Source organism: Ptychodera flava, chromosome 7 (genome assembly GCF_041260155.1).
Source record: "Ptychodera flava strain L36383 chromosome 7, AS_Pfla_20210202, whole genome shotgun sequence".
Classification (NCBI taxonomy): domain Eukaryota; kingdom Metazoa; phylum Hemichordata; class Enteropneusta; family Ptychoderidae; genus Ptychodera; species Ptychodera flava.
This window is the reverse complement of record NC_091934.1, coordinates 43,655,777-43,668,040: the sequence shown is the minus strand read 5'-3', so window position 1 is coordinate 43,668,040 and position 12,264 is coordinate 43,655,777. Positions and strand designations below refer to the sequence as shown.

The 12,264-nt window shown below is 38.8% G+C and overlaps 1 protein-coding gene across 1 annotated transcript; it reads right to left on the bottom strand.

The window, feature by feature from the left end:
• Positions 1–2,404: 2,404 nt before the first annotated feature.
• On the bottom strand, positions 2,405–7,455 carry LOC139137631 (cytochrome P450 2U1-like). The gene is made up of 2 exons (XM_070705824.1): positions 7,010–7,455; positions 2,405–3,372 (listed from the first exon to the last, which is right to left on the bottom strand). The coding sequence occupies exons 1-2, from the start codon at positions 7,332–7,334 to the stop codon at positions 2,417–2,419; spliced, it is 1,281 nt and encodes a 426-aa protein (XP_070561925.1). The 5' UTR covers positions 7,335–7,455; the 3' UTR covers positions 2,405–2,416.
• Between the last annotated feature and the right edge of the window lie 4,809 nt (positions 7,456–12,264).

Below are 12,264 nucleotides of genomic sequence, written 5' to 3'. Positions count from 1 at the left end.
AAACTCATCATGGCCCTTTTAGTTAGAAGGGGCGAATACGCTTGAGTTGAAGTAACTTAAATGCGATACTTTTACAAACAGAGTTAACTTGTTTTTCCCAGCTTAAAGTATCATCAATCATTATACCCAATAATTTATCATGTGTAACACACTCCAGTTGATCTCCATTACATAACACATGAATTGATTCATCTATTCTAGCTTTTCTTTGAGAAGTTCCAAGGACCATAACTTTTGTTTTTCTGTGAGTTAATACACATGTTATTAAGATCACACCAGTGTGTGATGTGATACATGTCTGATTAAGCTTATTTTCAATTTCTTTTAACTTAGTACTGGTGACCTGTGCAGCAGTGTCATCTGCATACATGTAAAGATCAGATGTATTTGTAAATAAAGGAAGATCATTGATGAAAAGTAGAAAGAATAAGGGGCCTAAGATAGATCCCTGTGGTACACCCACAGAGACTTGACAAGAATCACTAAGTGCCCCATTAAATGAAACTATCTGGGTTCTTTCTCCAAATATGATGTGAAAAACAGCAAACTATTTTCTGAGCATCCATAAATCCTAAGTTTTTGTAGTAAGATATTATGATCAACAAGATCAAACGCCTTTCTGAAATCAACAAGTAGGATACCTATCAGATTTCCATTATCAATTTCTTGTACCATGAGTTTGTGATGTTTGTTACACAAAGTACACAAGTATCGTTAGTATTTCGCCCTATCGAAGATAAGCCGTTAACCCTTGCAGGAAATTTATGTCGCTTGATCGGTAAATTGGAATATAAGTTTGTTGATTATGTTAGAATGCACCCCGCGGACACGTATCAGGACTCTAAAAGTTTTACAAGATTATCCCGTCTACCGCTTGTGAGGGCTTGTTTTAAAATCCTTGAGTAAGAATAATGTTCACAGACATAGTTTCTCGAAAATCAAAAAATGTATTTTCCCCGTCGAGTTAACATAAGGATGGCGGGTATTTTGAAATTCTAATATCAGTAAATGTTCGGTAATTTGTTTCTCTAGTACCAAACTTTGCACGTTGGCTCCTGATTTTTATTCGTGACTTGGTAAGTGGTTGAAAGTTTCGTTGAGGAAAGTTTTAGAAAAAGTTGTGTTTTACCTGCGATACTTGTACTACCTTAAATGTAAACATAATGATAGAGTTGAGACATTCGTCTTTTGCGGGAAGTTGTTGTTGTTGTTGTTGTTGTTGTTGTTGTTTGTTGTTGTTGTGTATTTGAGGAGAATCTTGCAAATAGTCGATTTCTAAATTTTGTACCCGGCGTTACTACGTTTTACTATTCTATACTGAATAACACGTACTCTGATATTTTCCAAAATTCTTTACATGTCGTCTGCGGTTCTATCAACTGCAATAATTTTGAACTTGTCAGGAACGAGGACAAAGCCAAAAGGACCTTCGGTAGACGGAATGATGTCAACATCCGGGAACTTAAATTTGAATTGCTGGATGAGTCGTGTTAGAAAGAGGAACATTTCCATCTTTGCCAGTTGAGAGCCGAGGCAGTCACGTGACCCTGTAGTCGAAGAAAAGTTACAATATTTTCCATTGTTAAAATATGATTTGGTGCACATTTCAGAGGTTAAGCCAATTTGCGATATCTTTTCAATCAGGCTGTGATACAATTATAAGAAAAACGTTAAAAACCTGGAATAGATGAACAAGTATTTTATTGACAGAAGATGTGAGTATAAACACAGGATTTAAGGGACAATGTCGCTCATTTTTAACCTTTACTTGATGCAAGAATCCATTGCATATATAAAGTCACACACTTTACAAAATGAGGGCGCATAACTTCAGCAATGTAAACACGTATTTCTTTGCTGAATGCAAATAGATGATTTTGTTCTTGACCTAAAGACGAAACGAACTACTATATCCCAACCTGGTGTTTTATCCAGATTTCTTATGTCAATAAATGTCGCCACAATGAAGTGAAAGCTGCTATATATGCTGCTATATATATCCTTCTCCACATGAAACGCACCACCAATCAAGATTTCATAACGAAAACTTGAATCAGGTCCAAATTTTATGTAACAGTATATAATCATTTAGTCATGCACAGTCAGAGTCGTACGCTGTAGCTGATTTTACGGTAGAAATCCTAGAATGATCCACGACAAGTTAAAATTGTTCTGGCTGCAAGCAAGTAGAGGTTGGGTGCAACTGTATTTCTGTGTTTTAAAGTATTCAAACAACGCAAAGAAATCTTCATATTAACAAACAAACACTCCAAAAAGAGCGGTTTTGTCCCTTAATGGTGGGCATGTTTTAATTTACAGAAATAACTTTGTTCTTTGCTAAAGCGTTGCCTTGGTTGAAACGCAGCCATTCTGTGCTTAATATCACGACTTACCGACTGAAAACGGCATAAGCCGTTCACTGTTCACAAGTCTCCCGATCATCCAGAAACCTAGCAGGATCAAACTTCTCTGGTTGCTCCCACAGGTCCTCATTCATGTGCACAGCCCAGAAGTTTGGCATTACCATAGCTCCCTTCGGAATGTTGTAACCATAGAGCTCAGCATCTTCCATCATAGACCGTGCAATACCGATTGGAACAATGCTTGCTATTCTCTGAACTTCCAACAATACTGCTTCCACGTACGGGAGTTTGGTCTTGTCGGCATAGGATGGGGTATTTTCAAGGCCAATGGCGTTTTTAATTTCGCTAAAACAATTCTCTTGGATGTCCTGGTTTAGGCAGAGATAGAGTAAGACCCATAGCAAAGTAGTTGCAGAGGTTTCCGTTCCAGCGGTGAAAAGGACCATTAAAGAATATTTGAGGTGGTCTGGATCTTCTGAGAAAGTGCTTGAGTTGTACCTGTTTGATGGATTTCTTTTGTAGTTTTTCACTTGACTTACGTACCCTCTGATAAACGACTCTTGAACAGTTTCACACTGTGAAATCGTCTCTGTATGTTCGGCTATTGCCTTCTCCATGAACATACCCATTCGGTTGTGCTCTGCCATCAGCCTGGTTTTTATTGGCAAGGGCAAACGGCACAACGATGGAATAAAACTGAGAATTGAAGACTGCTGAGTATTCACTGCTAACTGACGACTGATCTCAAGAAGTCCCTTGAACTCTTCGTCGTCATAATCGAATCGCTTCCCGAACAGCAAGTTACAGGTTATGTTGGAAACGGCACTCATAAGCACCTGACTCAAATCTGTCGGCGCACCGTTTAATTGTCGCAGAGTCTTCGCGAGATGTTGGCTTTCCTCTTGAATTCGTAGTTCGGTCGAGTTTTTTGCCATTCCTAGCTCATGGAAGATTTCCAAGCAGGATTTACGGAGGTCTTTCCATATTGGCCATGGCGCAGAGAGTATGCCTGCATACAAGAATGAAGAAAAGGTTCTCAGTATAAAGGTAAATACGCCTTGAAGACCAAGACTCGGGTTCTCAATTTTTGTAATACTTTTCTGATCGACCACTTGACAATTTATGAGTTCATTGTGAAGCCCTTAAATAAATACAATTTTCACCAACTTACTTTTGCCAAAAATCGAAAATGAATTTTTCCCGTAGAGATAACATTAGGATAGAGGCCATTTTCAATAATCGGTTAACTTGGGGTTATTTATTTCTCTGGTATCGTATTTTTGCACGGTCTACTGGTTTTACTGGAGAACAGCTTTCTTCAACTACAACAACAGCCAACTTCTTCTTCCGTCAATTTTTTGTCGACCTAGATCTCAGAGACCGCTGCACGCAGCCATTTCAAACTTGCAGGGCTGATGGGCTCAAAGCAGGCCCAAAGAGTACTAATGCACCTGTTCCTTTAAATTTTCATTGGTCACAGGACCTGGCCGCTATCTTGGACTGAAATTTTCTTATTCTGTCTAATTTGCATCACATTTGACCCCCGGATTTAAAGTTTGACCGCTCGCTTGGCTTACCGGATAAATAATTCTAAATACAGTGAGGGCAAGGCCACCTACATTGGTTACGATATGTCTACAGACACTGAACACGAACACCGAGCTCATGAGTAAGGAATATTGAAACAGGATATACACAAGAGGCCATATGCCTCTGGTCACACAGCCCTAGAGCATGGCCGCCTAAGCCGTTCCCAGATGACCTTCGAACGGAACACAGATCCGAGGTCATTTATAATTACGGAGTTTCTATCGACACCCGGGCAAGAAGCTGCGCTGTACGACTATTTAGGGGCTATATCGACATCCCCGACCCTACTCCATGCCCATTCCCAATACTCAAATTTCAGAATCGAGCGAAGTTATGTCGTCCATTTCTCGTTTCTAAGGGGAGAACCATTTGATTTCTGGGGGGGGGGTAATGGAGAAGTGGGTATGGGAGCAATTTTTTTTCCTATCAGAGTGACAGCAATTTTTTTTCCTACAGTCAGACCTGCATCAATTTATTTTTTCAAATTGAGTAGCAGTGCAAATTTGTTTTTATTAGTCATCAAGTTTGTAATGCGTTGTATATAAGGGAGTCGTCATTATTTACGGCCTGAAACTCCGAAATTTCGAGTGATCCTCCCCACCCTCGCCAACCATGATAAATGTAGTAACCTCCCTCTCTATCTCTGAAATTTTGACTGATCCCCCACTTAGTTAAATACCAATACATGTAATTGTAAAATTTACAAAATACAGCAACAGTAAAGACCTTTCAAATCCTGATGTGCCCTGCTAGACTATCATCAGTTATCTCATGATGGTTCAAAGAAGGTGAACCTATCAAAATGAAATTCAAAGTCACAATAAAATAAAGATATAACAGCTCACGCAGTATCTAACCATATAGTGTATTGTTCAATTTGGATGGATATTATGACAGGGTTTTCACTAGGATATCTGGCCGGGCAGAATTTGAAAGTACAGGGGGTGAACACTGGGAAAGTGTCACAGGGGCTTTCCCCTATCTAGCATGGAAATTTTTAAGATATTGATGTGTGCAATGGTGCAGTCTGGTGCAATCTGAAAGGTATTTTTTTATTTTGTTACTAAGTGAAACTGTTAAATTACCCCAAGGGGAGAGCACGAGAGGGGGTTCCCCCTGTCGTATTGGAAATTTTGAGAAATTGATGTGTTCAATGGTGCAATCTGAGAGGAGTTTCAGTTTATTTTGCACTCAGTAAAACTGCTTGAAAATGACATTGAACACTGATATTTTTACATTTTTATATGATCAGTGTTTGAGTCACAATATTCAACAACCAAACAACGACAATACAATTTGTGAAAAACAGTTCTGTTTGCCAGAGACTGAAGACAAATGAATATACAGGAACGGAAAGTCTGTGACCTTCTTGTGTCATTTCTCCAGCTGCCAGCTTCTAATGAAAAGGCGGATTATAGTATGTTTAACTGTCAAAATGGTCATTGAACTGAGGTAAATTAAAACATGTTTCTGTGATAATAAAGGATAAATCCACAACAGTTCCGTTTTGTCCTAGATCCTGTGAAAATTTTGAGAAATTGATGTGCGCCACGGTGCAGTGTAGTGCAATCTGAGAGGTATTTTCAATTTGTCTTTTACCAGTAAAACTGTTAGAAGACCCAAGGGGGAGAGCACGAGAGGGGGTACTCCCCTCTCGCATCGAAAATTTTGAGAAATGGATGTGTGCAATGGTGCAATCTGAGATGTGTTTCAGTTTATTTCGCACAAAAAAATTGAGTAACCCCGCCCCCTTCTTCTCCACATTTTCAGTAACGCCCCCTGAAGTTTCCAATTTTTTAGTGACCCCCTCCCCACTCACATTCCTCCGAATACATGGCGAGACACCGGTGAATCGATAGTGCTTTGACCTTGGTCATGTGATCTCAGTCCCCAGTAAACCGGTTTGTTGATTGAGAGATTCGTCTTAACGGTCTTTAAGAACCAAAAATGGGGTTCCTTCATCAGTCACTCTCTTGTTTTGTATCCCCTCCGCTTGGTTGTGTGATTATTAAGTCATCTTCGTTCTCAATCAAAGAGGAGAAGCCAGATTAGTTATTGAGAGAGTTCGCCACTGTTGACGGACTCTATAATGAGCGATCCGTGTGTGGTGTCATATTATAATTAACATTACCAAGCATCGATGTAAGTTCTCAGGGAAGATATTATCTTTTGTTGTCAGAGAAACAAGGCTCCCACATTGTATTTCATTATATTTGTTGTTCCTCGATTTTTCATTGTCAAATTGAACATCTTTCTAACATATATTAAGAGAATGATATATTGGTTTGAACACTAGTTTATTGACTCCTGTCTTGTGTTCTAAATTTTCACAATTTACAGAAGTCAAATAGTCCCCTTTAGATAGTGCCTATGCCATTGAGATATTGCAACAGAAATCCTGAAATGTTTTCTTGGGTCAGAAAAGGGAAGGAAAACATTGAGTGTACTGAGGTGTAAAGTAGACCTATGTAGTGTATTCTTATGATAAGTGATGGGAAAAAACCATAAGAATTGCTGGAGTAAAAACATTTGCGCCGGCAAAGAATACATGATAATAAGGTTTCCAAATTTTGCTAATTTTTGGTGCATTGTGAAAATATTTTTTTCACTTCTGTCTGTTATGACAATTTTTGTTCTCAGGCCATGACAGAATCAATTTTTTTTCTTCTATCTCACCTGGTGACAATTTTTTTTTCTCACAATCCTCCATACCCCCCAAAAAAATCAAATGGTTCTCCCCTAAGAAGTTGATATAGAAATATACCGAGCGGTCGACAGCTCGGGGTCAATATTAAAAACCAGATTTTTACCTTAAGGTGAAGGTTGTCGAAGGAACGCAACATCGCGACATTTGACCCAGTTACGGGACCTTTGACCTCATTGACAATATGGCTATTGGCACTCGGGTGTCAGTGGAATCGGATTTATGATTAACGCCTCCTTAAGAAATTGATCTTCTTCGAGCTGTGATATATTGCAGCGGTACTTGTGGCGTATATCGAACGCGCTAGGTTCAAGGGTCGTCGCCATAGGAAGCTAATCTTCTGTTCTCTTACCTTTGTTATTAAACAGCTGATTAAAAAGTCCCTCTTGTACCCTCGAAGAGAACATGGAAGACTTTTTGATGAAAGCTTCTTTGATCGCTCGATTGCTGTTCAGAATCACCACTAGCTCCGTACCAAGTCGCACACTGAAGACGTCTCCATACACTTTAGCCCATTCCGTAAATTTTTTGTGAGGTCTTCCTCCAAGACGTAACAGACATCCAATTAAAGGCAGACCCAAGGGACCAGGTGGTAGGTTGCGTCGATAGTGACGATACCACAGAGTTGTGGCTAATATGACGATTAGAACGAAGACAACACGGAGAAACTCGAACATAGTTAGAAGCAAATCGCGTTCACCGTGATATGATGTAAGATTAATCACTGTTACTCTACTTTTCAGTGAGTGTGATTGGTCGTCGATGAATTAGTCTCGCATGCCAGGTGCCAGACATCGAACCTGCGTCTGTGTTTGATAGGCGTACGAAGTGCGCCACCAGCGGCGGAGCCGCGAGTAGCCGCAGGTTACCTGTTTCTTGCAGCTGTGATTCGGGGTCTGGCATGCAAGACTATGGATGAATATGCTTTGTCGTATATCATGACTTCACAATGAACTGGTTTAAAGGTCATCTGTGTAAAATATTTCAGACCTATAAAATACTGAAAAAATATAAGTGATCAAAAAGTTATTGACCAAGTTATCAATAGTTTATGCAGGAAAAATAACTTTACATTTGCCTTGATCCAGCGGGGAATCTTGGTAATTACAAAGGTAGGAGAGGATTACACATTTGATTTCACCTAGTTGACCTTTACCCGACATCTTATAGCATCTTTCACGTGATGTTTGCATAGTACACTAGACTGTCCCAATTTGCCTGGCTTTTCTCGGCAGCAGTTATCGGCTGGCCAAGCGCTAGCCTACCACCTAGCGTGACGGTCTGCCGTAGTTCATTCCTCCAATTTATTGTGTTTTGACATTCAGCGCCTACATGCCCATAGACTTGGAGCAAGTCTAGGGATGTACTTCACGTGAAATGAACGCAGCGAACATAGCTGAATCAAGTTATTGTCAACACTGCCAGGCGTAGCCCTGCGTACAGATCTGTGTGTTCCCGGCGTGATACGGCCTGTGGTTGAGGCCGTATCACGCCGGGAACACACAGACCTGTAGGCAGGGCTATGCCAGGCGTAACTACCAGCCAGCCCTAGTGTAACGCCCCTCCCTGTAGAGATTTTATCTCGAAGAGTCCCTCACGTGGCCAAGGCGTGTGAAGGTTATTGATTCAGATCGTACGAGAAGCAGATAAGAGATAGTGTGATAGTTTAATTAATTATTGGTTAAGATTTCAATAAGAACAATCGAGAACGGGATATTCCATGGTGTGATCATATTTAATCTTAAGAAACTATCAAAGACTGGCAGGAAAATTACCACATGATAACTTTTGTAATTATGTAAGTCTTGATATGTATTTAACTTTGTAGAGAGCTTAGACTAGAAGGACTTGAGATCAGACCTTTGACGGTGAACGACACGGTCGCCATCTTGTCATAAAGTACAAGGTTGTGTTATAATCTACATCTTGAAAGCATTACGCATCCAAAAGCATTACGATCCAGACTGGTACCTCAACTCGTAATTCCCCCTATATACGAGTGCGACGCTAGTAACGGTAACTGTCAGCTAGGCAGCATTATCAGTCGGTCACAAATCAACTCTGCAAAAGTTGAAACATCGTCTAAAAGGAAATCGGATATAGTCAAAACAACGCCACACTACACATATCCATGCACAGCCCGCTAACTGTCCAGGTCGTATCACTTACTGTCAGGTTTAGTATTATCAAATGTACAGATTTTCGCATTTACAAATTTTTAAACTGACAAAATACACACATGCATCATTAATAAATAAGCAAGTGTTTTTACAACACACCAAACTTTCATGTGACGGAATTATGTAAAAAATACAACTCTGCTAGACAATGTTAAACACCAAACTTTCATGTGACGGAATTATGTAAAAAATACAACTCTGCTAGACAATGTTTCAACTTTTGCAGAGGTGATTCTTATATGATAGAATCATATTACCGCCTAGGTGATAATTGCCCCTGACAATGTTGAAAACTCCCCGATTTAGACAATATGTTCTAGTTCGTCTAATGCCAATTGGTCAACGCAGACCACTGTAATGATTTCAATAATGTTACATCATGCTATCTTTAATGTACATAGCAAATTTCTTTAACTTTGGTCGAGTCAATTCAGATGTATATCCCCCATAAATATCAAGTTTCGTCAATTTTGATAAATTTAGATACATATTCCAAATAAGGAAAGTTCATCAAATATGCAATATAGCAATTAGTTTTGATGTCACCCTTTTATGCCTTCCACAGTGGGTAAATCTATGTGTGGCCAACTTTCGTAGCAAATTTCATCCAAATCTATTCAGCCGTTCTCAATGTATGTCTCAATGTTTTTTCTTAAATAATTAATTATGCAAATGAAAAACATATGCAAAACATGGGGGATATACATATACATGCAAAACATATGCAAGCCACACCCACTAAAAACTGATCAATTCTTGCCATTCTTAAACATAATCTTTTTACCAGATTTGATTCTGATCCAATTAGCCGTTCTACAGATATCGCACCAACAGACAGACAGACAGACATTGCTTCGATGTTTGCTCACGTATGTGAACACACGAGCTAACGAGAGAGACATCAGACAGATACTATACGTTTTTGTCTAATTTATTGAAGTCCTACTTCTATTATATCGAAAAAATATCGAAATTCACGGTATTCCACAGCAAAATGATGAAAACACAGATGATATTGTCATCAAAATTTCAGCGGCTGTAGGTGTTGATGTCACTAAAAACGACATAGACATTAGCCATCGTCTGCCAAGACGCCAAAGTCACAACCGGGAAGAGTCTTCGCCGCCACCACCACCTATCATTGTCAGATTTGTCAGAAGATCTACAAGAAATCAACTCTACTATGCTCGGAAACACCTTAGAGGCAAGACGCCACATCAACTCCATCTGGGAAACAGTACCAACAATATTTACGTAAACGAGAACTTGACCACGACAGCGAAGCGCCTTTTTCAGCAAGTAAATGAAAGAAGAAAAACAACTGAATTGGAAATACATCTGGACCAGCAACGGCAAGATTTTTACGCGTAAAGATAGCAGCTCTGAAGTCATCATGATACCATCACTGAAGAACATTAACCGTATAAATCGAACACCAAGAGTAACTTTTTTGTTTTTGTTTTATGGACTCCAACTCACAAGATCACATTATCAAGTACGATTGTTCTTCATACACTGTCGACGAGTTTAATCAAGGTAAAAATCAAAATGACAAACTTTCAACGATCTCAGTATTCCATTTAAATATTAGATCTCTTAGTAAGCATTTTGATGACTGTCTTCATTTGTTGAATGTGTTACACCACAATTTTCCCGTAATTGCATTGTCAGAAACATGGTTGAACAGAAATGTAAATCAGTCACTTTTTCAACTGCCATCATATCAGCTGTACACATGTAATCGGGAATGTGGCCAGGGTGGAGGTGTCGCAATGTACAATCCATTCCTCACTTGCCCACTCACAAATGGTTAATTTGCATATTGCAAGCTGTGAGTCACTTTTCTTTGAAGTTACAATTGCAAAGAAAAATGTTGTCTTTGGTGTAGTTTATAGAAAGCCGAATACTCCGACATCTGACTTTCTTGAAAGCTTTGAGATAGTCATTGAATGCCTTTCATCGAAAGACAAAAATTGCATAATTGTTGGAGACTTCAATATCGATACGTCTTCATCGTCTCTTTCAAATACTTCTTATTCAACACTTTTGAATTCGTATAACTTCCATCAAGTAATTAACACCCCAACCAGGATAACTGATAATACATGTACAACAATCGACCACTTGATTACCAATATAACAGATCACTTTCTGGAATGCGGTTCCATCGAAACTGACATTTCAGATCACCTGTCCATTTTTGCAATTGTAAAAGGGTTGAAGCATGTATTCAAACAGCATACGCAACACACATGTTTCGATTTTTCTAGTTACAATCGTGAGTCCTTTTTGACTGACTTGAGTAGTACTTCATGGCAGGAAGTGTATGATTGCAGTGATGCGAATGATGCCTACAATATATTTCATGAAAAATTTCACGCTATTGCTATGAAACATGTACCCTTGACGACAAAAAAACACCGTAGTAAGTCAATTCGGAAACCATGGATAACAAAAGGCTTGCTTATTTCTATCAAGAAAAAACATTTGCTTTTCTCAAAGAGTAAGAAGCGTCCCATGAACGATGATAATATAATGATATATAAGAATTACCGTAATGTTTTAACAAAGGTTTTAAAACACGCAAAGAAAATGTATTATTGTAATAAATTAAACTCTGTAAGTGGGAATTCAGGGAAAACATGGAATGTTATAAATGAAATTCTCAATAGAAATAATGGGAGTAGTATGGCCCCAAACAAATTAGAACTCAGTGAAATTGGCGGCAAGGTGATAACAGAGAGTACAGATATTGCAAATGAATTTTGTGAGTATTTCTCTGATATTGGGCCCAATTTGGCGTCCAAAATTTCCACTGATATCAATTTCCAGAATTATTTGAAGCAGAGTCGTAGCAATTCTTTCTTTTTTCAACCAGTTGTTCCAGGAGACATTATGAAAGAAATACTCTCCCTGGATTCCTCAAAAACACCTGGTTATGATTTTACTCATCCTCTTTTGACTATCCATGCTGCTGAGTATATCGCTGGCCCTCTTTCGCATATTATCAATCTTTCGATTTCAAATGGTGTTTTTCCTGATAGTCTAAAAGTTGCAAAAATTACCCCTCTTTATAAAAAAGGTTGTCCATTTGATGTTGGTAATTACAGGCCAATTTCAATTCTGCCCGTCTTTAGTAAAATTTTTGAAGCAGTTATCAACAAACAACTGGTTTCTTTTCTTGATAAGTACGATATTTTAATTGATACGCAGTATGGATTTCGAAAAAAATACAGTCCTAAAGTTGCCCTCGCTGACATTGTTGCTGATCTTATAGAGAAGATGGACCTTGGCTATGTAACATTAGGTATTTTTGTTGATTTGAAAAAAGCCTTTGACACTATAGATCATGATATCCTTCTTCACAAACTACATCATTATGGAGTGCGAGGTCCATCACTAAAGTTATTTCATAGTTATTTAACAA

Coding starts and splice junctions, on each gene's coding strand:
- LOC139137631 (XM_070705824.1), bottom strand. CDS start 7,334: ATGTTCGAGTTTCTCCGTGTTGTCTTCGTTCTAATCGTCATATTAGCC. Junction 3,373..7,009: donor TCAGCTGTTTAATAACAAAG/GTAAGAGAACAG, acceptor TCTTGTATGCAG/GCATACTCTCTGCGCCATGG.